The sequence below is a fragment of the Monodon monoceros genome, unplaced genomic scaffold, assembly GCF_005190385.1.
Source record: "Monodon monoceros isolate NGI ecotype Baffin Bay Population unplaced genomic scaffold, NGI_Narwhal_1 Super_Scaffold_4, whole genome shotgun sequence".
Classification (NCBI taxonomy): domain Eukaryota; kingdom Metazoa; phylum Chordata; class Mammalia; order Artiodactyla; family Monodontidae; genus Monodon; species Monodon monoceros.
Genome location: NW_021703781.1, coordinates 28,828,242 through 28,853,663, shown reverse-complemented (window position 1 = coordinate 28,853,663; position 25,422 = coordinate 28,828,242). Strand labels below are relative to the sequence as shown.

Below are 25,422 nucleotides of genomic sequence, written 5' to 3'. Positions count from 1 at the left end.
TTTGGGTCCAAATGAAACTAACAACTTGAATCCTCCCGTCACTCCATGCCTCCCTTGCCTGTGCAAGTAGCTTGCCCTTCTGTGTCTGAGAAGAACAGACTTCTTTGTCTAAAAACGCTGTGGTAACTTCACCTGGGACAGGTGCTTTGAAAGGCAATGCCCAAGACCCACCAAACCACTTCCACAACGGGGTCAAATCTCAGCATTTTCCAGAGGGACAGGACTCCAGAAAAACAGCTTACACACCCAAAGAATTCTGAGAATTTACTAACACATATTTTTAAGCAGATTTATTGAGATATTGTTCACGTGTCATACAACTCACCCACTTAAAGTATATAATTCGATTTTTTTTAGTATATTCACAGATATATGCAACCAGCAGAACACAGCATGGAACCAAGACTTTCTCTATCTGCCCTGTTCCAGTGGACCTTGGACATGGATCTGACTCGCGGCCTCCAGAAGCTATTCATTGAGAAATGTTCTCCAGTCTGGGCCCACCAAAGCCAGACCCTCCTCCTGATGAGAAATGAAGAACCGAGGGCTACACCATGGGAACTCCTCCCCTGAAAGGCCTCTCCATCGGCTGAGGCTTTGGGAAGCAGTTATGGAAGAGCACAGCTTCCCACCAGCCCCCACGAAGCTTGGGCTGCACAGGGTGCCCTACCCACCACCCAAGAGTTATCGGTCAGACTCCTCAAGTGAAGCATCTTTTACAAGTGGCGGCGCGTCCAGCAACAGGTGTTTCAGCGAGTCGACAATGACTCGAGCGGTCTGGTGGTCTCCCTTTTCAATCTTGCCCCTTCTGGCCTACACTCAAATTCTTAAACTTTAGTTGAATTATTATTATTTGGAAATTCAGATTCCTAGATCCCACCCTCAGAGACTGGTATTCAACAGGGCTCAGCCGCGGCCTAGGAATCTGCATGCTTTCCCAGCACCCCATGATTCCCAGGAGAAGCATTGCTTTAGGCCTTAGCAGACCTTGGAAACATTTACTGACATTCCTCATCATGGAGCAACATTCTATAAAGCCCAGAAGTGTGTTAAATTCTCCCACGTCTTCATACATGGTACACGAAAGAAGTCAGACACAAAAAGTAAATCTTGCAGGATTCCATTTACACAAAGTTCTAGAACAGGCAAAATTAATCTACAGTGATAGAACAGGCACAGAGGTATCTTTCTGGAGATGGAAATGTTCTATAACTTAATTTGGTGGTGGTTACTCAGTGTATGAATTTGTCAAGTGATTGATCTGCACACTTAAAATGTGTGAATTTTATTGTATGTAAATTATACCTCAGTGAAGTCATTTTGAAAAGCTATCATGTGTTGTCTCATAAAAATGCTATTTCAGATATTTAAACACATTGTGAATTTACATGGCGTCACATATGATTCCATCTGTGAGAGCACGTGTATGACTCACTGCTCCCTTCATGCATTAGGCACCGTGTACCAGCAAGAAGTCAATATCCTATCTGTATATTACACAGGCTCCCGCTTGGTGTAGTAAGACCACTCTCAGGCCCTTGTGCAAGAGTTCTGGGAAGAGAACTGCAGGGAGCACCCCCTTCAGGAAACTGTTTTTAGGAAATTCCTGCATTCTCTCTTCCGCTAGCCCACACCAGACTCCTCTGCACGGACACACACACACACACACGTGTGCGCACACACACGCACACAAACCCACGCACACACACACACGCACGCACACGTGCTTCCTCCTCATTGGAAAGGAAATGCTTTGTGAACTAAACACATGCCCCACATGTTCTGTGACCCCGAGACCCCTCAGAAGTCACCAGGGGGCCAGTGGGTCACACATCAAGGAGCTGACCCTCACACTTGTCAACAGCACCACTGCCTCCCTAGAGTCCCCAGAGGTCAAGAGGAAACTCCACTGGGACCAAAATCACGGCTTTGACCTCAGAAATCAGAAGAGCTCTGACTGCGTGTGATCTGAGGACAAAGGGGTCTGTGTATCCCGAAAGGCCTCCAACAGAAAACCCTCTGGACTGGCAGGTCCGGGGTTCTAGCCCCTGCTCTGCCAACTGACTCACGGGGTCACCTTGGGCAACCATGTCCCCTCTCAGGGCCTCAGTTTACCCGTCTGTAAAATGCTGGTTGGAAGGGTCGAGCAACAACCCATTATTATTTGGCTTAGGATCCCATTCTTCAAACGAAATCCCTTTTAGAAAACAGAGGGTATTGATGATTCAAAGGGGGTTCAGGGGCCCTTGCCTGAGGACCTCCAAGGCTCTCGAGAACTGTTTGAAAACTGTTAGGCCGGCTGAGTTCCCTACCCATGTAGCTGAACTGACTTCATGGAAACTCTCCATGACTCCAATGACCCAACTCCAGCCATGACCCCGGAGTGACTACATCTATCATGACCTCACATAGCTCAGGGAACCCCATATTCCAGATGACCCAAGTCCAGCCACTGTGACCTCAGAATGCCTTCAAGGACCTGTGACCACACATCATCAGACTCAGGGAACTCCAACGTGAGGCAATGCTAATTACACTGTGATCCTTCTGGTATTCGGACTGTGCCTCCCTTGGCTGTTTAAGGAAATTTTTAGCCCTCCTCCCACCCCCCAATCTGCTCTCCCTGTGAATTCAGAAACACCTGTAACTTAACTCCAAATTTAAACGGCACATCGAAGGTAGTAAAGTCCACGTCTAGCCCGAGATAATCACAGCTCCTCCTCCTCTAAGACCCAGACACACAGGAAATATTGTCCTCATCACTCCAGAGCCTTATTAAGACCATGTGCCAGGGCCCGTGCTGTGCACTTTACACAGATCACATCTGACCCTTATCACCCTGTGAGGTGGGCACTGTTACCCCATTATACAGCTGAGCAAAACTGAGGCTCTGTCACCCAGAGGCGGCACCAGGGCTCTGATGGGCTGTGAACGCTAAGACAATTTTTCTGAGTCCATTTCCTTGTCTGTTAAACAGGATGATGAGAATACCCTCATAGGTTGCTGGGGGGATTGAGAGTCCACGGAAAGGCCCTCCGTGGAGCACTGAGCGACAGTGGTAACAATAAACGTCAGCTCCAAATACTTGTTACAGACACTGCTTCCTAAAGCACGGACCCCAGTCTTTCATAGAAAACAGGATTTATTTTCACATTTAAGCTCAACACAAAGAAATGTTCCAGAAGTGTATTGTGTACATAATCAGTAGATATAATTTATAAGACACACAGAAGAAATCAAAGCCCACCAGGGAATACACACTGACTTCCTTCCAGAGCACATGGCACTTACAAGTCATTTCTGTTTTCAACTTGGGAATTCACATTGACTAGGCACAGCTCGCAGTGGGTCTGTCCCCAGGTTCAGCTGATTCTACCCCCATGGACTCTCCCCAAACACAAGACCAGCAAACCAATGGGATTCACAGTGACTGGGATAAAAGGTCGCAGCCGTGGCACCTTCACAAACGCCCAGACTGTGCTCCAAAGGCCCAAGCTCGTGGCCTGTGCCACCAATTTCAGGTCACACCACAGCCTGGAGTAGTTAGTGCCACAGCTCCAGCTCCAGGGAGTCTTGCTGAATTATTCCGATTAGGAAGACGACATTAAACAGCTCTTACAGCCCTTTACAGCAGCCGGCTTTCCCCCTTGGCCAAAGGAAAGGCAGAAACTGCCTTCAGAGCTAACCCATCACCACCCTCAACGTCCAAGGCACAGGTGAACTTGGGCCGGGCGGTCACAGGAGATGCCAGACGAGGAGCGGTGACACAGTGTCCGTGATGGGTGTCCAGAAACAGGGCGCTGGGGAAGATCAGGCACTGGGGAAGCAGCCCGGTGGGTCCTGTGAGGTCTGACATTCCTGAGAGGCCTTCCAGAAGCACAGAGAAGGTGGAGGGAGCACAGGCAACTCCAAGGGGCCCCCGCGCTGGGAGCCCGAGGCGGCCGCTTGGGTGAGTCAACTCCCTGTTGCCAGCAGCTCCCGCTGGCCTAGAGCCCTGGCCACGGCGGGTTAGCTGACCTGGCCGCAGTCCGTGATGACAATCTTCTTGGATGTCTTCCCACTCTTGGAGCCGAGAGATTCTATTTTCTTCACGACTTCCATGCCCTCTTTGACATGGCCAAACACAACATGTTTGCCATCCAGCCTGCGAGGAGAGGTGAGCCAGGTAAGCAGAAGCGAGGGTGGTGCAGTGTCGCCCCGGGTCACGGCCCCTTGGTCATGGGACCATTTACCAAAAACAGCAGTTCTGAAAGGAACCCATACCGAAAAGCTGGCCCCACCTCTCACAGCTCGGGTATCGAGCTTTGCTGAGCACAGGTGACGGCTCCCTCCCAGGCTACGTTCTGCCTCACCTGCTGTGTGACCTAATCCCAGGTCACTTCACCTGAATCCTGGGAACCTCACCTACAAAAAGCGAATTATTCTCGTTCTGCACAGCGAGATAAAGGGATATTGAAATACTCTGAAGAAATAAGAGGTCTGTGTAAATGGAACCACCTTAACAGTCATAAATTCTGAGGTGAGAGCCGAGATAATACACGTGGTGAACCTATGAGAGTCCCAAGCAGCTCTCAATCCGCAACAGTCCCAAGGATCTAAAAGGCAGCTTAGTTCAGGGCCAGCAAGGCCAAAACTGGTTATACCTCAGGATCCACCAGGGGTTCCACGGAAGGAGGGCAGGCAGAGCCAGCAACAACCTGCCCACCCTGACATCCATGTCCCTCTGGCTCGGAGGGTAGAGACCACTAGTAACTCCCACTACCCAGGTCTCCCTAAAGTCCTTGAAAATGGGCTTTATTTAGTCTTAGCTCCAGGCCAGCTGCTGTCCCCTCACCTCCCTGAGATGCCTCAGGGCTAGGACACAGGGGACTTTGGGCAGAGAAACTAGGTAGTGGAAAATTTACCTGGGAAACATACCTAAAAAACAAGGGCATTGGGAAAGAGGCTCTAAGGGGCTGGTAGCTATTTGCAGGCCCATGCTAAGACCTGATGAGAAGTCCGGTGTGATATCCAAACGTCTCCTGCAGCATTTTCCAAGGTGCATTCCAAGGTCAAGTAAGCCAGGGAAACAGCGGGTTAAACCAAGAAAACAGGTTTCTGCCACAGGCCATCTTGAGGCCTAGTATGTTCCGCAGCATTTCACAAATATATTTGGTAAAAGAATCCGTGTGTGTGTGTGTGTGTGTGTGCGTGCGTGCGCACACGTGCACAAAACACACTGAGAAAACTCCAGCTGACAGTAACAATGGGAAGCTTAATAAGACAGTTACAAGAATAACCCAAATTCTCCCTCAATCCTTTCACAAACCTTCTCCTTCTCTCATACAGACACACAGCCTGGGTGAGGGCTACTGTCCCACAGCAGAGTTCAGCCTCAAACTAGCTTCCCCCTCCAACTGCAAGGCCACCCCATCTTCCCAGAGGGCCTGGAGCCAGGAGCAAGCAACTCACCAGTCTGTCTTTGTGGTGCAAATGAAGAACTGGGAGCCGTTAGTGTTGGGGCCTGCATTTGCCATGGACAGGACACCTGCAAACACAAGCAGGATAACCAGGCTGCCCCCAGGAGGCATCTCACATGGGAGTCACTCAGATGAGCAGATGGGGAAAACCACATCAAAGATGCTTGAGCCAGAAGATCCTGGGGCTCAGAAGAGGGAACCAGGGCCCAGAGGACGCAGCTCCTCAGGGCCTGTCCGCCTCTGCCGCCACAGGAGAAAAGGGCCTCGTGGAAGCTCTCAGTGGTAGAGCTGGAGCGGGACCCCCAGCCCTGAACTCTAGACTTTCCCATGTCGCGCCTTGGGTCTGACACAACGCTGGGGTTTTGCTTAAAGGCTCTCTCCCCCAGGTTCTCAAAGGAAGGTTCGGTTTTGAAACTGAGAGCTCAGAATGAAAAAGCTCTAGGAAAACCCAACAAGCCCACCCAGAGCATTGAAGGAAGGAAGGAGCAACGTCAGATATGGAGCAATCATATGGGGCAATCAGGCTGCTGCCTCCAGGCCTGCTGGGATGGCAGAGGCAGGGTCATAGCTCGGGGCACATGGCCCCGGGACTGGCGACCTGCACTCACCTGGCCCCTTGTGCTTCAGTTTGAAGTTCTCGTCAGGAAAGCGGCTCCCGTAGATGGACCTCCCCCCTGTGCCGTTGTGGTTGGTGAAGTCCCCAGCCTGCGAGCACAGAGCATCGGCTGAGATGTCGCCACCAGAGCTGGCAGAGGGGTGCTACTCCAGCGCTAGGACGCAGCCCCCAGCCCACCCAGGGCCCACCCAGCCGGAAGCCCTCAGGCAAAGAGGTCAAAAAACATCCAATGATAGAAGGACTAATACAATGCTAAGGAAAATAAGCAACAATAAGATAAAGCTTAGATATTTTCTGCCACAATAACTACCCTGGTTTCCGAATGATTCATTTTTGTCTGAGCGAGTTTTTAAATGATCCTTAAAAACATCTCGGCCATTCTGAGATGCTTCTTAGTGACCTAGAATTTTCTACCCACAACTCTTGGAGGGTAAATAGGGAGAAAACCAGGAACCCTCATTTCCAAGTGTGGTCTGTGGGAAGCGGCAGCAGCCAGCACAGAGCCAGTTCCCCACACTGAGTCCCCCTCCCTGTCCCAGCATCTCCCCTTCCCAGGCCCAGGACTGAGCCCAGCCAGGGCTGGCGTCATTCCTCACAGCTCGCCTGAGGCTTCCATGGAGCCACGGTCAGAAGAGCCCAGGGGCTGCCAGCTGCAGCAGAGCCCCAGCCCCCGGCCATGGTCATGTTGCTGTTTTCCTGAGGTGGGATCCTCAGGTGACACGGGTGACCTGCCCTGCCCACCTGAAGCATCCCCAAATGCCAATGTGTCCCCAGAGAGGGATGATTCAAAACTCTGGCCCGGGCGTCCCGGTGCTACCATCCCATGCCTCCGAGAGCCCTCCAGCTTTGGAGTCTCTGCCCTTGCCTGCTGTGGTTCCGAGGAAGACCCTAGCCCGGCTGGGACATCCACTTCAGCTCCTGCTTCATCCACAGCCTCGCCGCACCTGAGAGCCACGGGGCAGGGCCAGGCCTGTCTCACAGCCACAGCCCTCACCCCTCCCTGAATTTGTCACATTCAACCCACTGCCACTCACCACAATGTGATGACAGCCACCAGGTCGGGGTGGAGGGAAGCGGGGAGGAGAATTCCAGGCTGAAAGGACTTCAAAGAGGTCATGACATCCATGCCCCTGCCTCTAGGTCTGCTGGCCTCAGACACTAGCCCCTGTCTTAGCAGGGTCTGACCTCACACAGGACAACCCCCAGCATAGCTCGGGTCCTGGCCCCGTCCTGGCCCTGGGGCAAGTTCTCGCTTTCAACACCTACCTGCAAAACATCTGACACAGCAAAACTTAATGCTTTTGAAAAGAGGCAGACATGACTAAAGAACAGACTCATTTAACCGGGAAAGATGCCCTTCTCTGGAAAGAGGCTCCAAGTCCAGACCTGTGTGTTCTTGTCTGTGCCCAGTCTCCTCCCTCCTCCTCCTCTCTAGCCTTATCTCCCATGCCAAGTGCTCAGTGGGACACACTGTGGGGCATGGGCAGAGACTGTCTGAATGTGCTGGTCCTCCAAAGCGTTCAGATCTAACGCTGAGCACATCCACACCCCGATGCCTGCTCTCCCTCCACTGCTTCACTCTCCCGACCCCGCCAGGCAGGGCCCGTCCTGCCGCCTGCCCTGTTGCTTAACCCCTGGGGCAGGGAAGGCTCTGTGGCAGCCAGGAAAAGCTCCGGCCTCTTGGAGTAAGAGGACAGGCCGAACGAGTGACCGCAGCTGCCCTCCATTCAGTACTTTCCAGGCACATGCACACTGGTTAATCCTCATGAGAATCCTTCGAGGCGTCCCCGTCACTATTCCCACTTAGAGAAGAGGAGCCCAAGGCAGGGAGACGCCCCCGCTACCTGGCACATGAAGGACGGAATCACTCTGTGAAAGGTGGAGCCTTTGTAGCCGAAGCCCTTCTCCCCGGTGCACAGGGCTCTGAAGTTCTCTGAGGGTTGAAGGAAGAGGCAGGTCAGCAGGGCCAGGCCTCAACCCAGGGGCCACAACTTGTTCCAGCCGGCGCCCTCTCTATCTACGCCCCGCCGGGACATGGAAAGACCCCCACCCCTGGGTCTGCGCTGGCTGTGTGACCTGGGACAAGTCATCTGGCGCCCTGACTTCAGTGTCCGAGCACTGTGGCAAGAACACATGCTCCTGGCCGTTCCAGCACCGGGTCAGCGGGGCAGGGAGTCCAAGCAAGGGCTGCGAACCCACCAGCCTGCCCCGTCGGGCACCAGGAGGGAGGAAGTTGTCCCAGAGGAAATGTATGTGTATCTTCTCCTGATTCAGAGGCTGCTACTGGACAGGTGGGCGGGGCCAACCCTAAGGCTCAGAGAGGACCAGTGGCTGCCCCAGGTGCTCAGCAGCTGAGCCACACGTCAGCTCCCATCTAGTCACGGTTCTCACGCCACAACTGCTCTCACCACCACCCCCACCTTGCCCTGCCCCTCTCTCTTCCATCCAGACTGAACTCAGAAGGCCCTGGGTCCTGACTTACCTGCTGTCTTTGGGACGACATCTGCCTTCAGCTGTGGGGAGAGAAGAGGGACAAGACGGTCAGTCCAGAGGCAGGTGAAAGAGGGACCCAACCCGCACGGTGGCCCAGGAGAGGGGGAAAGCACATCCCTGTCACTCCCAGCCCTCCGTGGGAGGCCACCTAAGCAGCTATCATTTCTGCCAGCTGCTTCCTGAACTCCAGGCTGGGAGGAGGCAGCCTCAATTTCCTAACTTGTCAGAAGAGATGCCAACACCATCCTGGACTACTTCTAGGGGCAGAACTGGCAGAGCCACTTCAGCTGGGCCCAAAGCATCAGAGACTCAAGGCCTGGAAAGAGGGCCCTGGGGAGGAGCCAGTCCAAGCTCCTCAATGGGCAGATGGGAAACCGAGGCTCAGAGAGAGGCAGGAGGGGTGGGGGAAAGGGGAGGCTGGAGTCCCATCTAAGCCTGCCTCTTGCCTCCCAGCTGCAAGAGCCGCACTGGCACCGAACCTTTAAAATAAAGGTCTTCTCCATTTTCCAGAAGAGTGAACTGAGGCTTAACTGAGGCCCCTTTGTTCAAAATGGGCTTGAAGGCTACACCCAAGCTTCTCCTCTGTTACCTTCCAGACTACTAGGTATGTCTCTTGCTCTGTTTTTCAAAAAGGCCCGAAGAGCCAGGGCAGATGCAGAGTGTCACCTCGGAAGGGTGGCTGGGGATGGAGTTGTGGCGATGAGCTCTGAGCACACTGCCTCGACTCCAGGAGCTCTATGCCTGCTCTGGTGGCTGGAGCCCAAGGCCGGGCCAGCCGCCCTGCTGGGAGAGGAGGCGGCACGAAACCACCTTTGCTACTCCGAGAGCCCAATGGCGAGGTCGGGGCTGGGGCCCGCTCCGCCTTCTGCAAGGGCCACAGTGTGAGCGCCCAGCCGGGCCCGCCGCCCGGACCCCGCAGGCCCCCGAAACCCATCTCGAAGCTCCGGGCCTAGGATCCCGCCCTGTTAAGTCTCGGAGCCCCTCCCGACCCCGGCCAACGGGGCGGGCCCTCCTAGCCTACGATCTGACCTTGAGCTTTCTCCTCCACAGGGGCCTCCCTCCCGCCTCCACTAGTCCAAAGTTCTGAGGGGAGGCCTGGAGAGACCAATCTGATGCCCCTCCTTAGAGATGGGGAAACTGAGGCCCAGAGCCCAGGAGTAGGAAGCAAGGTCACTCAGCGAGCCAGGCACAGCGCCAGCCCGGGGTCCAGAGCTCTTCCGCGACCGTCCCCCACGCCCAGTCCAGCACGGTCCTGTCCGGTGGTCTCACCTCCAGCACCACGCGGCCGAGCGGCTGCCCGTCGGCGCCCACGTCCAGGTACACGAGCGGGTTCCGGGAGGAAGAGGACGGGTCTCGGGAGCCGCTGCTGCAAGCGCGGGCCGCGGGTAGGCGCAGGTGCGCAGAGCGCGGGCCGGAGAGGGGGCCGAGCAGACGGGGGCCGCAGCGTAGCGCCAGCATCGTGGGTGCGGGTCCGGGCAGGAGAGCCACGGGCCAGCAGAGACTCCAGAAGCGAGGGTCACGGGCGCCCAAAGGGCGGAGTTAGCCGCAGCGGCGTGCAGCCGCCTTTATTGGCCCAGCCGGCCTCGTGGCCCCGCCTCCATCCCGCCCCCTCCGGCCTGACCGCGGGCTCCCCCTGCTGGCCCCAGCGGGCAGCGCAGCCCGGCCGGTGGGGCGGTGGGGCGTGAAGTCTTCTGAACACACCCCAACCAGGGCCAGAGACCTGAGGGGCAGACAAGACTTCGCAAAAGGAGGCCGGTTCCATTTTGCGAGGGTCCCAATAGATGAAAAAAGGGGAAAATGCTAAAACGTGGTTAACTCCAAAATACGAGCATCCATATGTTTTCATTGAATATAACAAAAGTCTACGTTTGAGACTTTTGTACGGCTGCCCCTCGCCCCATAGGCCCTGTAGACAGACAGGCGGTCCAGGAGAGACCGTGGCACTGAGAGTCAGTCAAAGAAAGGTGGAGATGAGAAGCGGGATTAGAGCGAGAGGTGGCAGGCAGGCACCTCCCATGGTGACCACCGGCCTCCTTGTCCTATCCTGGGCTTGTCTCCAGATGCTTCTAGAAACCAGTCCCTCTTCCAGACTCAGCCTGGGCCTGTCGTGCTCTTACCAGGCCCCCAGTCCTCCACCAGGACTGGGTCTGGCTCTTCCTCCCCGACCCCATAGACTGACAGCCCTGATCCCCAGCAACCAGGACAGACGGCTGCTAGCTCCCCTCCCACCCCCACTCACCCCAAAACTGCACCTGCAGATAACATACCACAGGGACCAGTCCAAGGAAAAGCAAGAAGGCAAGACAGGAAGAGAAGGGGAACTGAGCGGGAGAAACCACAGTGAGGGGGATTTACCCCACATGCTGAGGTGGGCTTCCCAGAAGCCTGGGGGCATGGGAGGCCCACAGGAAATGAATGACAGGCAGGGGACTTGAGAGAGCATCCGAGCCAACACCTGCACTCTCCATATGTGCAAATGAGGCCCAGAGAGATGAAGGCACTGCCTAGAGGTAGGGGAACCCTGGAGTCTCTGCAGCCAGCCTCTGCCAGTCCTCCCAGAGCTTCTGGGCCTCAGTTTCCCCTCTGCAGAATAGGGGGTGATGCTAATCCCTACCTTGCTTGTTTTCCAGGTCTGTTCCAAGGATAAAATGAAGAGAGAGAGGACTTTGTCAGCTGTTAAGTACTGTGCCATGAGCATCAGTGATGGACAGAGTCTAGATGGTCTTTTTTTTTTTTTTAAACCTCTGATTCTTTTGTGTGTGTATGTGTCATTTTTTTTTTAATTTTTATTTTTGGCTGCGTTAGGTCTTTGTTGATGCATGCTGGCTTTCTCTAGTTGCGGCGAGCGGGGGCTACTCTGTCGTGGTGCGTGGGCTTCTCATTGCGGTGGCTTCTCTTGTTGTGGAGCGTGGGCTCTAGGCACGCGGGCTTCAGTAGTTGTGGCACGTGGGCTCAGTAATTGTGTCTCATGGGCTCAATAGTTGTGGCTTGCGGGCTCTAGAGCACAGGCTCAGTAGTTGTGGCCCACGAGCTTAGTTGCTCCATGGCATGTGGGATCTTCCCGGACCAAGGCTCGAACCCGTGTCCCCTTCATTGGCAGGCGGATTCTTAACCACTGTGCCACCGGGGAAGTCCCGTCCAGATGGTCTTTGCTCAGGGTTTGGGGCTCAGTCAGTAATGGCCCTCAGCTGCAGGGGCTCAGAGTTCTGAGGGGCCAGAGAAGAGGGTGGGTTCTGGGCCTTGGAATCAGGTGGACTTCAGCTGGGACCAGCTCTAAACTGACCTGCCCCAGGCTCTGAATTGACTCCTGGGAAGGGGTCAGGAAGCAAAATGCTGACCCAAGCCAATTCAAGGGGTCAAAGTGTCTTAACCTCATGAGAATGCTGGGTTGACCCTTTTCTGGAAGTCCACAGTCCCCTTCGCTATTCCTGGCCCAGGAGGGGCCTGCATTCAATGATACTCCAGCTGCATCCTGGAGCCCAGATGCTCCCCAGGTCCCAGCCCAGGACGGGGCCTCACTCTGTTCTGGGGAATGGCTTCTCCGTTTTTGTGATTGTGCCCTGAAGTAGAACAGGCCTGAGTAGGAAGCTGGCTTGCTTCCTGCCCCATCTGGGCCCTCAGCACATCTCGCAGATACTCCCCCGTATCAGTGTATACTGCAGATTCAAAAGAGAAAGAGAGGAATCACCCCACATATCGGTTCCAGGCCCTTGGCTCACATAGCCCTTAGCTATGCCAAATATATTAGTGGTCCCTATTGTCTCTCAAGCCGGCTCCTGGAGGGCCTCAGTTTATCTCCCACCCAATGGAGTATGAGCAGCCCTAACCCAGGGAAGAGCTGCTTTCATTCATGTAACCACTTTAGTTCCCAAAGCCCTTGCCTAGCCCTTAGCTTGGCTGCTCTCCACTGCAGCCTGAGAAGCAGTTCCATTGCACAGATAGGGAAGCAAGGCCCCAAGAGCTGGGGAGTGAGTTGCCCAAGGGCAGAATGTTGGAGCTGGGAGGAATCTGTCTGACTCCAGGATCAGGGTTTGCATATGTCACTATTGTTGAGGAGCTGGTAATTGGGACAGGGTGGGGAGGGCAAGAGAGACAAACCTTGGACAGACGACACAACAAGATAGAAACTGAGTTAGCTGGGGGACTGTGGAACTCAGGGGACAGGGGAAATTGTTTCTGCCTAGGGGGTCAGCCTGGAGACAACTGCATTTGAGGGGCAGAGACAAAAAGATGCAGAGAGGAGATTCCACAGGGGGAATAAGCCAAAGCCAGCCCAGAGCTAGGAGAGGTCAGGGCATCTTCAAAGAAAGGCTACAATATTGACCATGAACTGAAAGCTTGGCAGGGGAAGGGGCGTGGCAATCACAGAAAATCCTGAAGGCCAGGCTGAGGTCTAACATTGTTGGGTAGTACTGGGGAGTCAGGGATGGTGCAATCCTTCATCCCCACCATGTTACACCTTCTACCCTCTTTGAAAAATCAAACATCATCACTCCCTCTTGCCTGAACCAGAGAAAATTCCGCCTTCCCCACAGGCTCAGCTGTGAAATCATTTCTACCTGTGCTGACCTCAGTGGCATCAGGAGCAAGGACTGTCTCTGGGCTGAGCCATGAACTGAAACATGCCCATCCCCAGGTGAGATGGGGTAGGTGTCACCACTCAGCCTCTATGGCTATTTATAGACTCTGTGTCATCCTCAGAAACAGCAGTTTCTCTCCACTCAGCCCAAGCGGCTTCTTATCCAGGGTGTTAATGGATTTCATCACTCAGGGACCCTGTAATGCCATCTTTAGGCCTCACAGAGCCAAAGAACAGTCAGGACGTGCTGACATCCAGGGGTTGCAAACTCATATACCGGTTGGGGCCAGGCAGAGACACACTGGGATGAAGTGTGCTAGGCAAGGCTATAGGGAATACGTGGACGTGGGACTGTGTCCAAACACCACAATTAAAGGGGCAGCTCCTGCCCAGGCCAGTCAATTTTTGTATGTGGACAATGGGTCCAGTGTAGCCAGATCTTTTCATTTTTCAATAAAAACTAAAAACATTAGTTTAGTGGAAATCTCCCAACTTTTAAATGTTGGGAACTCATTTTAAAATAAAATTAAACCCTGAATGAGCCCTAAACAACATATTTACAACCTAGCTAGGGCCTCTGAGCCAATAGTTTATAAGTTCTGATCTCCACTGTGTAAATGAGAGAACTGAAGCTCAGAGAGGGACAGAAGCTTGCCCATGGTCACACAGCCTCAAAGTACTGGAACTGTGGTCAAACCCCTCTCTTCACACTTGCCAGGGCCCTTTCTACAAGATTCACTCAGAAGACATGTTTTCAGAGCACCTACTAAATGCCAGGCCTGAGCCTTGCCCTCAGATACAGAATACCTCCGGCCTCTCCCAGGCTGCCCGTGTGCCGGGCAGGGGTGAATGTTGTGGTCGCCATAGGGTATGCAGTTACAGGGGTCCTGAAGAGCCTTCCAGGAGGGACTGGGAGTGAAGGAGGCCCTGCTGTGGTCATGGGGTGGGGTTTTCATGAACGATCAATGCCGGTGTCTGTCCCTGGGACAATGTGCCTTAGGTAGGAGGCCTTGGACTCCATTTCTCTTGGTTCCATCTGGGGGACTGGGGTCCAGGAGAGCATCTGTCATGGGAAGCTGACAGGGAGCCCAGAAGAGAGGTTCTTGGGTGAGAACCCAAAAAGTGAACCAGAGCCTGCTAACAGGCCACCGTGATCACGTCATTCTCTGGGGGAATTCCCCCGAGGCATTCCCAGGCTTCTTGAAGTCATTCTCAATGCATCAGCCTCCCTCTGCTGCTTCCAGGAAACATGGGTGTGTCTGGTCCCGAGCATGATCTGAAGCAGAGCACTGTGGGAGTCAGGAAGAGGTGGGCAGAGGAGGTTTCTCTCAAGGCCCCGGGTGGTGGTGGGCACAGTGAGCAGAGAGAGGCCTCAAGGGGGAGGTCTGGAGAAACTCCTCTTCAGAGTCCAGCTGGGCTTTAAAGGTCACCTGTGCAGGGCTTCCCTGGTGGGCGCAGTGGTTAAGAATCCACCTGCCGATGTAGGGGACACAGGTTCGAGCCCTGGCCCAGGAAGATTCCCATGTGCCGCGGAGCAACTAAGCCACAACTAGTGAGCCCACGTGCCAAAACTGCTGAAGCCCACGTGCCACAACTGCTGAAGCCCACGCGCCTAGAGCCCATGCTCTGCAACAAGAGAAGCCACCACAGTGAGAAGCCCGTGCGCAGCAACAAAGACCCAACGCAGCCAAAACTAAATTAATTTAAAAAATAATAATAAAGGTCACCTGTGCAATCCAGGCTGCTGTGGGCCCCTGGGGAGCAGCCAGCAGGGCAGGACAGGGCTCACCTCCCAGCCACCTGGTCACAGAGTGGAGCTGAGGAAACACGCTTCTGAGTGTACCTACTGTCCACTGTGATCTGGGCAGCCCTGGGGTGACTGCCGCCCAGCTGGCGCCTTGACTACAACCTCCCGAGAGACCTTGAGCCAGGGCTCCCAGCTAAACCACGCCCAGACACCTGACCCACAGAAAGCCTGACATAATAGATGCTTGTTGCTTTAAGCCCCTCGGTGTTGGGTCACGTGCTATGCAGCACAGATAACTAATAGACAGATAATACCTGTAGCACCTTGCACCCAGCCAGGGCCCTTTAAAGCCCAGCTCCGACCCCATTGCTCCACACACAGCCCGGCACTGATCTCCCATCTCAGCAGGCTTGTGTCACCAGCAGCTCTTGGCAAAGACCTCACGGGCACAGTCAGGGACAACTGGCCCTGAGAGACAGGCCTGACAGGCCTTGGTAAGGATGTGGACCAGGCTGCTGTTTTGTTTTTTGGGTTTTTTTAAAATTAATTAATTTATTAATTTATTTATTTATTTTGTGGTACGCGGGGCTCTCACTGTTGTGGCCTCTCCCATTGTGGAGCACAGGCTCCGGACGCGCAGGCTCAGCGGCCACGGCTCACGGGCCCAGCCGCTCCGCGGCATGTGGGATCTTCCCGGACCGGGGCACGAACCCGTGTCCCCTGCATCGGCAGGTGGACTCTCAACCACTGCGCCACCAGGGAAGCCCTGGTTTTTTTTTAATTAAAAAAATTTTGGGGCTGCGCTGCACGGCTTGTGGGGTCTTCGTTCCCCAGCCAGGGATCGAACCTGGGCCCTTGGCAGTGAGAGCATGGAGTCCTAACACTGGACCACCAGGGAATTCCCAGGGCTGCTGTTTCTGTCTCACTCCTCTGAAGGAGAATGCCTGAAGCCTGAGAGAGAGAGGGAGTTGGGAGGAAGCCCTCGGCAAGAGGGCCTGAGCTACGGTTTGGCCAGGGCATGCCGGTGGCCTCGGGGAAGGAACGGTACCTCACTTGATGACTCCGTGCTGGGCTCTGAACTAAGCACTTCCTAGACGCCGACCCAATCATCAGGAGGAACCTGCAAATCGGGGATTATCCCTGTCTGACAAATGAAGGAATAGGCGTCCAGAGAGGGTAAACGATTTCTCCAAGGTCACGCTAGTGTGAAGTGGAGGCTGGAATTCTTCCCAGTTCCCCTTGGCTGTGTGTCTTCCTTCAGGAGTTGGTGGGCTGCAAGTGGCACCTCTTAGGTGAATTATGCCAGATACCATCCCTTCCATGCAGCCTTTCTTCCAGCTAGCCTGACACTGTGCTTGGTGATTTAGACCTGAAATCTCATCTAGTCCTTGTGATAACTCCACAAGGGAGAGGCTTCTGTCCCCACGTGGTGGTGACAGCTCCAAGCCTGAGCGGGGAGCCAATGACTTACCCAAGGCCACACGGATAACAGGTGGCTGAGCAGGATCTGACCCCAGGTCTCGCTGACTTCAAAGCTTGTGCTGTCCCCCCACTGGCTGGGCCTTCTTGCCCTAGAGAATCTACCGTTGGCTTTCAGCCCTGCAGGGGTGGCGTCTGCTAGCACAGGTGAGCAATGTATAAACACGGGCACAGAGTTTATTCACGCAGTCCCTGCCCAGAGTCAGCAGGAAAAGGAGCCACCGGCAGGACTCAAGAGCTTGCCAAGGAAGTCCATGTTAGCCATCATGCACAACCCACCCCCACCTGTGCTGACCAGCCCAGGTTGGCATCATTATCGTAAGGAGGGGCCCTCACTGCCAGGTTCCCCAAAGGTGGGACTTGAGTCCTTGCCAGGACTATGCTGCTGCTTGGGCAGACCTTGTCTGAGCTCTGGTCTCTGCTCTATGGCTGCAAGGAGACAAAGAGGCCTGCAATTCTGCTGTCCCTTTTCCTTTTTCTGGTCTGTTTGTTTCTCCTGTTGACCTGTGTAATTTTCTTGAATCTATTGGCTTGACCCTCAGTCTCTACTACCTAACATTGATACCTCTTCCTCCTCCATTTCAATGAATCCCTTCGAATCAACATCACTTACCCTCTGTGTAATCAAGATTGCCCACCATTGATGCCAGGTGTTGGTTTTTCTTCCAATTAAGATGAGCACTATGGTCTTAGATGCTTGATAACAGTAAGAATAGCCATCATTTACTGCACACTCAATAAACTGCACATGGTAAGAATTTACATTATTTCTTTTTTCTTTCTTTCTTTTTTTTTTTTTTCAGTTGTGGGATCTTAGGTCCCTGACCAGGGATTGAACCCAGGCCCTTGGCAGTGAGAGCTCAGAGTCCTAACCACTGGACTGCCAGGGAATTCCCTACATTATTTCTTAATCCTCCCATGGCCCTTAAGAACAGGTACTAGTGTAACTGCTCTTTAAAAATCAGGTCTCCAAGGGCTTCCCTGGTAGCGCAGTGGTTGAGAGTCCGCCTGCCGATGCAGGGGACACGGGTTCGTGCCCCGGTCCGGGAAGATTCCACATGCCGCGGAGCGGCTGGGCCCGTGAGCCATGGCCGCTGAGCCTGCGCGTCCGGAGCCTGTGCTCCGCAACGGGAGAGGACACAGCAGTGAGAGGCCCGCGGGCAGAGGTTATGAAAGCTGTCCAAGGTTCCAGGGTCTTCTCTGGCGTTAAGTAAGTGGCCGAGCAGCCTGTATTTGGCCCAACTCGGCCTAATTCCAGAACTAATCTCTGTCGTCACTGAATTTTAGTACAAAAGGTCAGCAGGTACAGGTCAGGCTGGGAGAGGCCTCAATTTATGTAACAAAGATCTCAGATATTAGATGAGCAGGGGCTTGGAAAATTGATAAACTGGCAGTCTGTGTTCCTAAGACAGTGTGTCAGTATCACATGCCCTGGTACTGGGCTGGCCCGAGCACACCAGGAGATCACAGTGTCGGCCTCAGTTGCACGTGGACAGGCCCCACTAATTCAGCAGAAGACGCAGCCAGCAAGTAGAGCAGGGGACCTGGGGAATCAAGGGGACAGCTCTAGCAAGGTTGTTCACTAGAGGATGGGGTGGGCACGATGCCATCTCCAGAGTGATGAGGACTGTCACAGACAGAGAACACAGTGGGCTCCCTTGGCCTGAAGCTGGACCAGCGGGGGCCAGATTGGGGACAAGAAAGCTTTCTATCAATCAGTGATATCACATAATGATACTCTGAAGTAGTAAACTCCCCGTGACTGGAGAGATGCCACAGAGAGGAGTCCTACTCAGGGTGGCTGGTGGACCAGGTAACCCATGAGGCTCTGTTCCATTCTGAGACTCTGCGATTTAGACCCCAAAAGTGGAGCAGCTAGAGGGGAGCAGAAAGAGCAGGGCGCAACCTCAAATTCATGGATCGGCATGTTGGTGAGTAACATGTAACATGAAACCATGACAGGCAGAAGAGAATCCTGGCGTATGGTTACCGGTTGCGAAATGGTCAAAAGCTTTGAAGTAGAGAAGCAGATGGGAGGAACTGTAAAGGAAGATACGGAGCTCTTTTGAGGCATGTGTACTTTAAACACCTGCCCTGCCAAAGGCGCCATGGGCGCAGCGGGGCAAAGTGACCTCTATTTCTTTCCCAGGTACCTCTTGCTGTCCTTTCCCTCCATGCTTTGGGGCAGACAGCCTTCAGAAATAATGACAAAGAAATCAATACTTGGCTTTGAGGTTTCCAAAAACCCTCAGGACACAGGCTGTTGTTTTAGAAAATGTGCATGATTGCTCATCCAGTCTTTCCACAAGACTTTGATCCACCCCCAACCCACAAGGGACTCTGGGGGCTGGAGGAGGAGGAAGGCTTTGGAGGGGAAGCAAGTAAGTTAGACCCGTGGAGGGACATGAGAACCTGCAGATGAGCTTGGGGAATCCGGAAGCAGGGACATTTTGAGCCATGTTTCTTGAGTCCAAGAAAGGAACGAGAACCCAGGCTCCCCTTTCCCTGGTGGGTCTAGGACTGGGTGTGTCCAAGCAAGTGAGTCCCCCAGCCCTCCTCCAGCCATGGTGTGGCATAAGGAGCAATGAACATATTTCCTGGGGAGACCCAAGAGAGCACAGAGTGATGCAGTAAGTCTGAAGACCTGGAGGTCTTGTAGTTGAATGAGGAGATCATGGTAGGGCATGGACAAGAGTCAGATGGAAATAAGGATGTCAGTAGACACCAAGGGATCAGCAAAGACAGCTCTGACAGATGCCCTGACCCCTATTTTGACACTCTGTAACCTCCAGGAACTTAGAGGCAATGCTGAGAGAAAGGATGGGGGAAGGGTCTTCCCCAAATTACTCAGATTGCTTCCGACATTTGGGCCAAAATAGGAGCTTGAAAAAAGAAATTAACTTATAGAAAAGTAAAGTTAATTGTGTATCTTGCATACGTGGCCTTGTGGACCAGAATTCATAGGCATTACATGATTAAAGAGCTTTCAAACAACCAGGGAAAATATCAATGTGGTATGTGTAACTTTAAGAGAAAAATTGTTCATGAAAATTAACGAGAAATACGTTAGCATCTCAACAGAAAACACATAGAGGAAATGATTAGGCTGGTCACAAACTGCAAAATAGAAATGACCAGTAATCAGAAGAAAAAGGATGTTCGAACGCACTGGAAGTTGTGGAAGGAATGTCCACGAGAGCTATGGGATATCATTTTAGCACCATCAGTCTTGTGTATCGGTCCATCATTTACCCCTAATGTCTTGCGCTTTTTTGTGGTTCTCCACTGTGGCCCAGCCTCCCTTCCTGACTGCCTCATATGGCAGCCACGAGAAGGCGTTGCTCAGATCTCTGTCTGCAAGGCGTGGGGTTGGCCCAGGCTGCTGGCCTCTGAATCCATTCTCATGTCCACCCCTGAACCACAATCCCTGCGAAAGACTGACTGAGTGTGGAAGGGGTGCTACGGCAGCCCCTCTCCTGTGAGACACGGACCCCTCTGATGGCCGATTTTGGCTAGAGGATTCCATCCCACCAACCCTCCTCCCTCCCCCCTGCCTGCTTCCCTCCCTCCCTCTATCCTTCACTCGAGGTCAGACTTGACTGACAGTCTGACAGCTTTCCCATCCTCCCCCTTCTCCTGTCCCATTGCCTTTCACAGGTATTTCCCTTAATACATTTCCTTCCCAGCTAATCCTGGCTTGGCATCTGCTTCTTAGAGGCCCCGGACTAACACCCCCTACACAGACTGGGCTCTTACCTCGTGGGTCCACTGCCGCAGATGTAGCCTCTTCCCTCCCTGAACAGCGACAGTGTTGCTGTGTTCTTACAGTTAGAATGTCCACCTCACCAGGACGGCCAAAGGGGATTACAGTAGCAATGATGTCTCAGATTCCGCTCTACCTGCTGATCAAGTCCCGCGACCTTCGGCAGCCGTGTTCCCCTCAAGCTCCCCTGCCCCTTGTCAGCTGGGAGGTATCATGTGTACCCCCGAGCTGGTGTGCTCCTGCTGAGGGCTGTCTCTGCTCTGCCTAGTGCCCCCAGCAATGCACCAGAACCCCATGTAAGTGTCTGGGCAGACCTCCCACTCACTCCTTTGGGGTTTCATGTTAGTTTACCAGAGCTGCCATAGATACTCTAACAAATACCGCTCCACCACGGAGCTCCATACTCTTGCCCGCTGCGGGCTCCCCACGGCGGCTGCTCCCCTGGGCATCCTTGCAGCCGCGGGCACCCTTTGACACAGCCTCCTGGAAGGCTGCTCTCTCTGACCATAGGCTGTCCTTGGGCCGTGTCTCCTGGTTTCCTGTTGATCTCTCCAACAACCCATGTAGTTCTGCCCAAGCCTGGGCCCACCCAGCAGGAGCCCCATCGGGCTCAAGTGGTCAGGCCGGCGTATCCCACTGTGCACAGTTGTTGCTGCGGCTACCTAGAGGAGTGTGGCCTCCCAGCTCACCCCACTCCTTGCCAATGAACCGAGAACTCTTTCCTGAAGGGAGAGCCCAGGGCACCCTCCATGGCTGCTGGATCATTAAGACAGGCTGCTTTCTGGTCCCTCTGCCCAAACTGCGTCTGGAGCAATCATTCTAAAACACACATCTCTCCCTTGTGAAATCCACTGATAATTTCCATCTCCTCCAGGATAAGGAGCAGATTTCTGAGTTGACCGTCAAGGTCTCCGCCCTCCCACTTGACACCGTCCAAGGCTGCACCCACTATTTAGGGACATGGGATCGGGAATCAGGCAGCCTGAGCTCACACCAGGGCTCCCTGCTGACTATCTGGGTGGTCTCAGGGGACTCAATTGACATGGTTCTTATTAGAACAGGAGGTTAACGATGGTTCCGCTTATGAGTTTTCGACTTTACAATGGTGTGAAGTTGATACACAGTTGGGAGAGACCATACTTCTAATCTGAATTTTAATCTAGCTATTTATATGTGTTGTGACCGTCTCTTGTGACGCTGGGCAGCCACAGCTCCCAGTCACCCACGCGATCACGAGGGTAAACAATCAATACACTGACAGCCATGCTGTATCCATACAACCAACTCTGCTTTTCACTGTCAGTACAGTATTCAATAAAGTACATGAGATTCAACACTTTATTATGAAATTGGTTTTGTGTTAGATGATTTTCCCCAACTGTAAGCTAATGTAAGCCTTCTGAGCACATTTAAGGTTGGCTAGGCTGAGCCACGATGCTTGGTAGGTTAGGTGTTTTTAAATGCCTTTTCTACTTAACGATATTTTCAACTTAAGATGCGTTTATGGGGACATAACCCCATCGTAAGTTGAGGACGATCTGTACATCCTCTGCAGGTTGTTGTGGGGTCTGATGAGATGCTGCAGGTCAAGCACTTAACGCCCTGCCTGGCACAGAGAGAGGGCGGAAATGATCTTTTCAGCTCAGATCTGCCTCTCAGTCAGCACGGCCACAGAGCCCATGAAGGACTGACTTCAGGTCAGGGGGTCTCTGTCACCCCTAAGCTCTGAGTGAAGAATGAACAGAAGGGCCACCCTCAGGCTCTGTCTGCCTGTTGAGGGATCAGAGAGGCGGGTCCAGTCACCCCTGGCAGGAGTGGACGTGGTCCCCTGAGCCAGACTTGGCAGAGTCACCTTGAGGGCTGAGCGCCGGCAGAGAGGTGGAGGGAGGGAGAGGGAGGGGGTCTGTGTGCCTGCGGGTGTGTGTCTGGGGAAGGTCGTGTGGCTGGGGCTCGGGGCTGCTCGCCCTCCCATCCGCAATCCCTGTTCCAGCCCCATCAGGCACCGCGGTGGGACGGCTGCTTACTGCCCAATCCTGCCCCCGGCCCGCAGGCCACTCTCTAGGAGGCCTTGTTTGCTGGGGCCCCCGAGTCCCGCCTGGCGCCAGCCTGGCCCGCTCAGCTGTGCCCCTCCCCAGGGCTTTCCCCACAAGCCATCTCCTCCAACAAAGAGCCAGTGTCATCGGGAGGGCAGGTGCTATGCAGGCAGGATGGCAGCCAGGCCTGCAGGATTCTGGGCAGTCAGATCACAGAGGAGTGTGACCAGGGTCTGGCTAGTCAGAGCCAGGGCTGGCAGGCTCTTCATTGTTTTCGCTGGTTTTGAGCCACTGCCCCAGAAAGAGTTTGGGGAGGGAGGTAGGCATAGGCTTGGGCTGGGGAGATGAGGTATATTTGCCAAGTCGGTGGCTACAGGTTAGATGAGGGCCCCCCAGGACGGGTGCAAATTCTCTACCCTCCCCACTATTGGCCCCAGGCCCCAGCTCAACCCGAGACCAGCAGCAGAGAGCTGGAGTCCACCCCCTTCAGGCAGGAAGGAGACCACCCGTCTGCACAGCAGACTATTGAAACTCCTGCTTGGGCCCGCTGCCCACTTCTCTGCTGCTAGGTTGGGCCACCTGCTGGTCCCACAGGGCCAGACTTCAAATATCCATAGCTGACCTGTCAGCCCTGGGGAAGGGGTCCCCACCCACCGACAGGGGGACGGTTCTCTGTGTATAGGCTGGCCACAAACAGGATTTAAGCCAATGGTGGGCCAGAGCTGCTGACTATCTCAGGCCATATCAATAAGGGCCAAGTACCTAAAATGAGGGAGGTGAGAATCACCTTTGCTATTTGCAGCTCACACTTGTGGGAACAGAACTATTTCCAGATATTAGAAGTGTCACAGAACAAAGACAAATAAATGGACGTTTCAGAGAGTAATGAATGAAAGCTACAGATTTTAGGACAGCGTGAGGATAAATAGAAATCTGTCAAGGATTTCATGTAGGTTGTGTTTTTCCCACCAGATTATAAGCTCCTTGGGGGTCTTGTTCATCTCAGTAATTCCACCACCATCTCAGTCTCTCACTCCCTGTCATCACTCAGCTCACAGTGATGGCAAGAAAAACAGGATAGACCAGTGGGTGGATAGATGGATGGGGGATGAGTGGGTGGGTGGATGGATAGGTGGGTGGGTGAAATGATAAACAGCCAACTTCTCAGACAGGGCTGGCTGAGTAATAACTGTCTGAATACTGCCCTGGGAGGAGGCCAGAGAGAAGCTGCCCTTATCAGCACAAAACCTAGGCTTCTCAACGATTTCTTACAGAGGACGCAAAAGGCACTAAAACATAAGAGATGGATAACTTAGGCTTCGTTAGCATTAATAACTTCTGTTCAGCAAAAGACATCAATAAGAAAATGCAATAAAGAAATGAAGCCAGGGCTTCCCTTGTGGCGCAGTGGTTGAGAATCCGCCTGCTAATGCAGGGGACACGGGTTCGAGCCCTGGTCTGGGAAGATCCCACATACCGTGGAGCAACTGGGCCCGTGAGCCACAGCTACTGAGCCTGCGCATCTGGAGCCTGTGCCCCGCAACGAGAGGCCATGACAGTGAGAGGCCCCCGCACCGCGATGAGGAGTGGCCCCCACTCGCTGCAACTAGCGAAAGCCCTCGCACAGAAACGAAGACCCACCACAGCCAATTATAAATAAATTTAAAGATCTTTAAAAAAAAAAGAAGTGAAGCCATATCTATATGTGATGATGGATGTGCACTAGAATTATTGTGATAATCATTTCATGATGTATGTAAGTCAAGTCATTACTCTGTACACCTTAAACTTATACAGTGTATGTCACTTATATCTCAATAAAACTGGAAGAAAAAACCCACAAAATTCAAAACTAGATAAACTAAAGAAGTGAAGCCACAGACTGGGAGAAGATATTCACAATGCATACAACTGACAAAAGTTCATATCCAGTAATATAAAGAACTCTTATAAATCAACACAAAAAGGCAAACAGCCTGGTATACAGTGGTCCAAAGACGTGAATAGGCATTTCACAAAAAAAAGGTATCCAAGTAACCCATAAGCATATGAAAAGACACACAGTATCATTAGTCATTAAGGGAAAGCAAATTAAAGCCCCAGTGAGATAGCATTATACAGCCACTTGGATGGCTAGAATTAAAAGGTTGGTGAGGATGTGGCATAGCTGGAAATTTCATACATTGTTAGTGGGAGTGTATAATTGGTACCGTCACTTCAGAAAACTGTTTGGTACTTATCTACTAAAGATAAAAACGTGCTTCCCTATGACCTAGGAGAAATTCCACTCCTAGGCGTATATCCAAGAGAAACGAGTATGTCCATCTGCACAAATACTGTATTTGAACGTTCATAAGAGCCCCGAACCAGAAACAACCCAAATGCCCACTAACAGTGAAATAGATACACACGTTGGAATACATCCATACGATGGAGTACCACCAGCGATAAAAAAGAGCCAACTACTGATACATACAACTACATGGGTGAATCTCACAGACATTATATTGAGCAAAAAAAAAGCCAGTGTCTACTGTATGATTCCATCTATAGGAAGTGCAAGAGTAGATAAAACTAATCAAGTGAGAGAAATCAGATAGCGGTTACTTTTGGGGTCAGGTTAGCGGGAAAGGGGTGTAAGGTGCCTTCTGGAATTCTGGAAATGCTCTATAACTTGATCTGGGTGGTGGATGTATGTGTAAAATTCATCAAACTCTACATTGAGGATGTGTGTTTATATTATAGTCATTATATTATTATGGTACACCTCAATAAAACGTTAAAAAAATACATCCAAGTTTCCTTGGTTCTGGAAGAATTCAGTGCACCTGCCTGGACGTGGGGTAAAGGGAGAAACCCAGAGGGAACCCTTTCATGGCCCTTCAAATATGCACAGTTCTTGGGACTCAGTAAATCATCTCAGAGGAATTTTTTGAGAAGAGACGGAGTCCTTGGTGATGCAGAGGCTGGATCAGATGACAAGGAGAGGATACTCTTAAGGGAAGTCCAAGGGGTGGGGGAGATGACGACAGAGTGACACACAACTGGGACTTTCCTGCCAGCTCCGCCCCAGGCCATCACGCACCTCACCTGCTGAGGCCCACAGGGGGAGTGGGCTGGGTTTCTGTGCCTCCCCACCCTCCCGTACCGTGTTCCGAGGGGTAGGGTAACTCCTCACCAGCTTCCCATCCACGGTCTCTGGGAGGGAAGTGTCTGTGTTGGCCACTGCACCAGCAGCTGCCTACCCAGCTGA

At 53.0% G+C, this 25,422-nt stretch overlaps 1 protein-coding gene across 1 annotated transcript; it reads right to left on the bottom strand.

Moving 5' to 3' along the window:
• Positions 1 to 3,745: 3,745 nt before the first annotated feature.
• On the bottom strand, positions 3,746 to 10,774 carry PPIF (peptidylprolyl isomerase F). Its single transcript, XM_029201008.1, has 6 exons — positions 9,838 to 10,774; positions 8,558 to 8,588; positions 7,920 to 8,008; positions 6,068 to 6,164; positions 5,452 to 5,527; positions 3,746 to 4,144 (listed from the first exon to the last, which is right to left on the bottom strand). Exons 1-6 carry the CDS (start codon positions 10,024 to 10,026, stop codon positions 4,009 to 4,011), a joined length of 618 nt encoding a protein of 205 aa, XP_029056841.1. The 5' UTR covers positions 10,027 to 10,774; the 3' UTR covers positions 3,746 to 4,008.
• Between the last annotated feature and the right edge of the window lie 14,648 nt (positions 10,775 to 25,422).

Coding starts and splice junctions, on each gene's coding strand:
- PPIF (XM_029201008.1), bottom strand. CDS start 10,026: ATGCTGGCGCTACGCTGCGGCCCCCGTCTGCTCGGCCCCCTCTCCGGC. Junction 8,009..8,557: donor TGTCGTCCCAAAGACAGCAG/GTAAGTCAGGAC, acceptor TTCAACCCTCAG/AGAACTTCAGAGCCCTGTGC. Junction 5,528..6,067: donor ACTGAAGCACAAGGGGCCAG/GTGAGTGCAGGT, acceptor TTGTGTTTGCAG/GTGTCCTGTCCATGGCAAAT.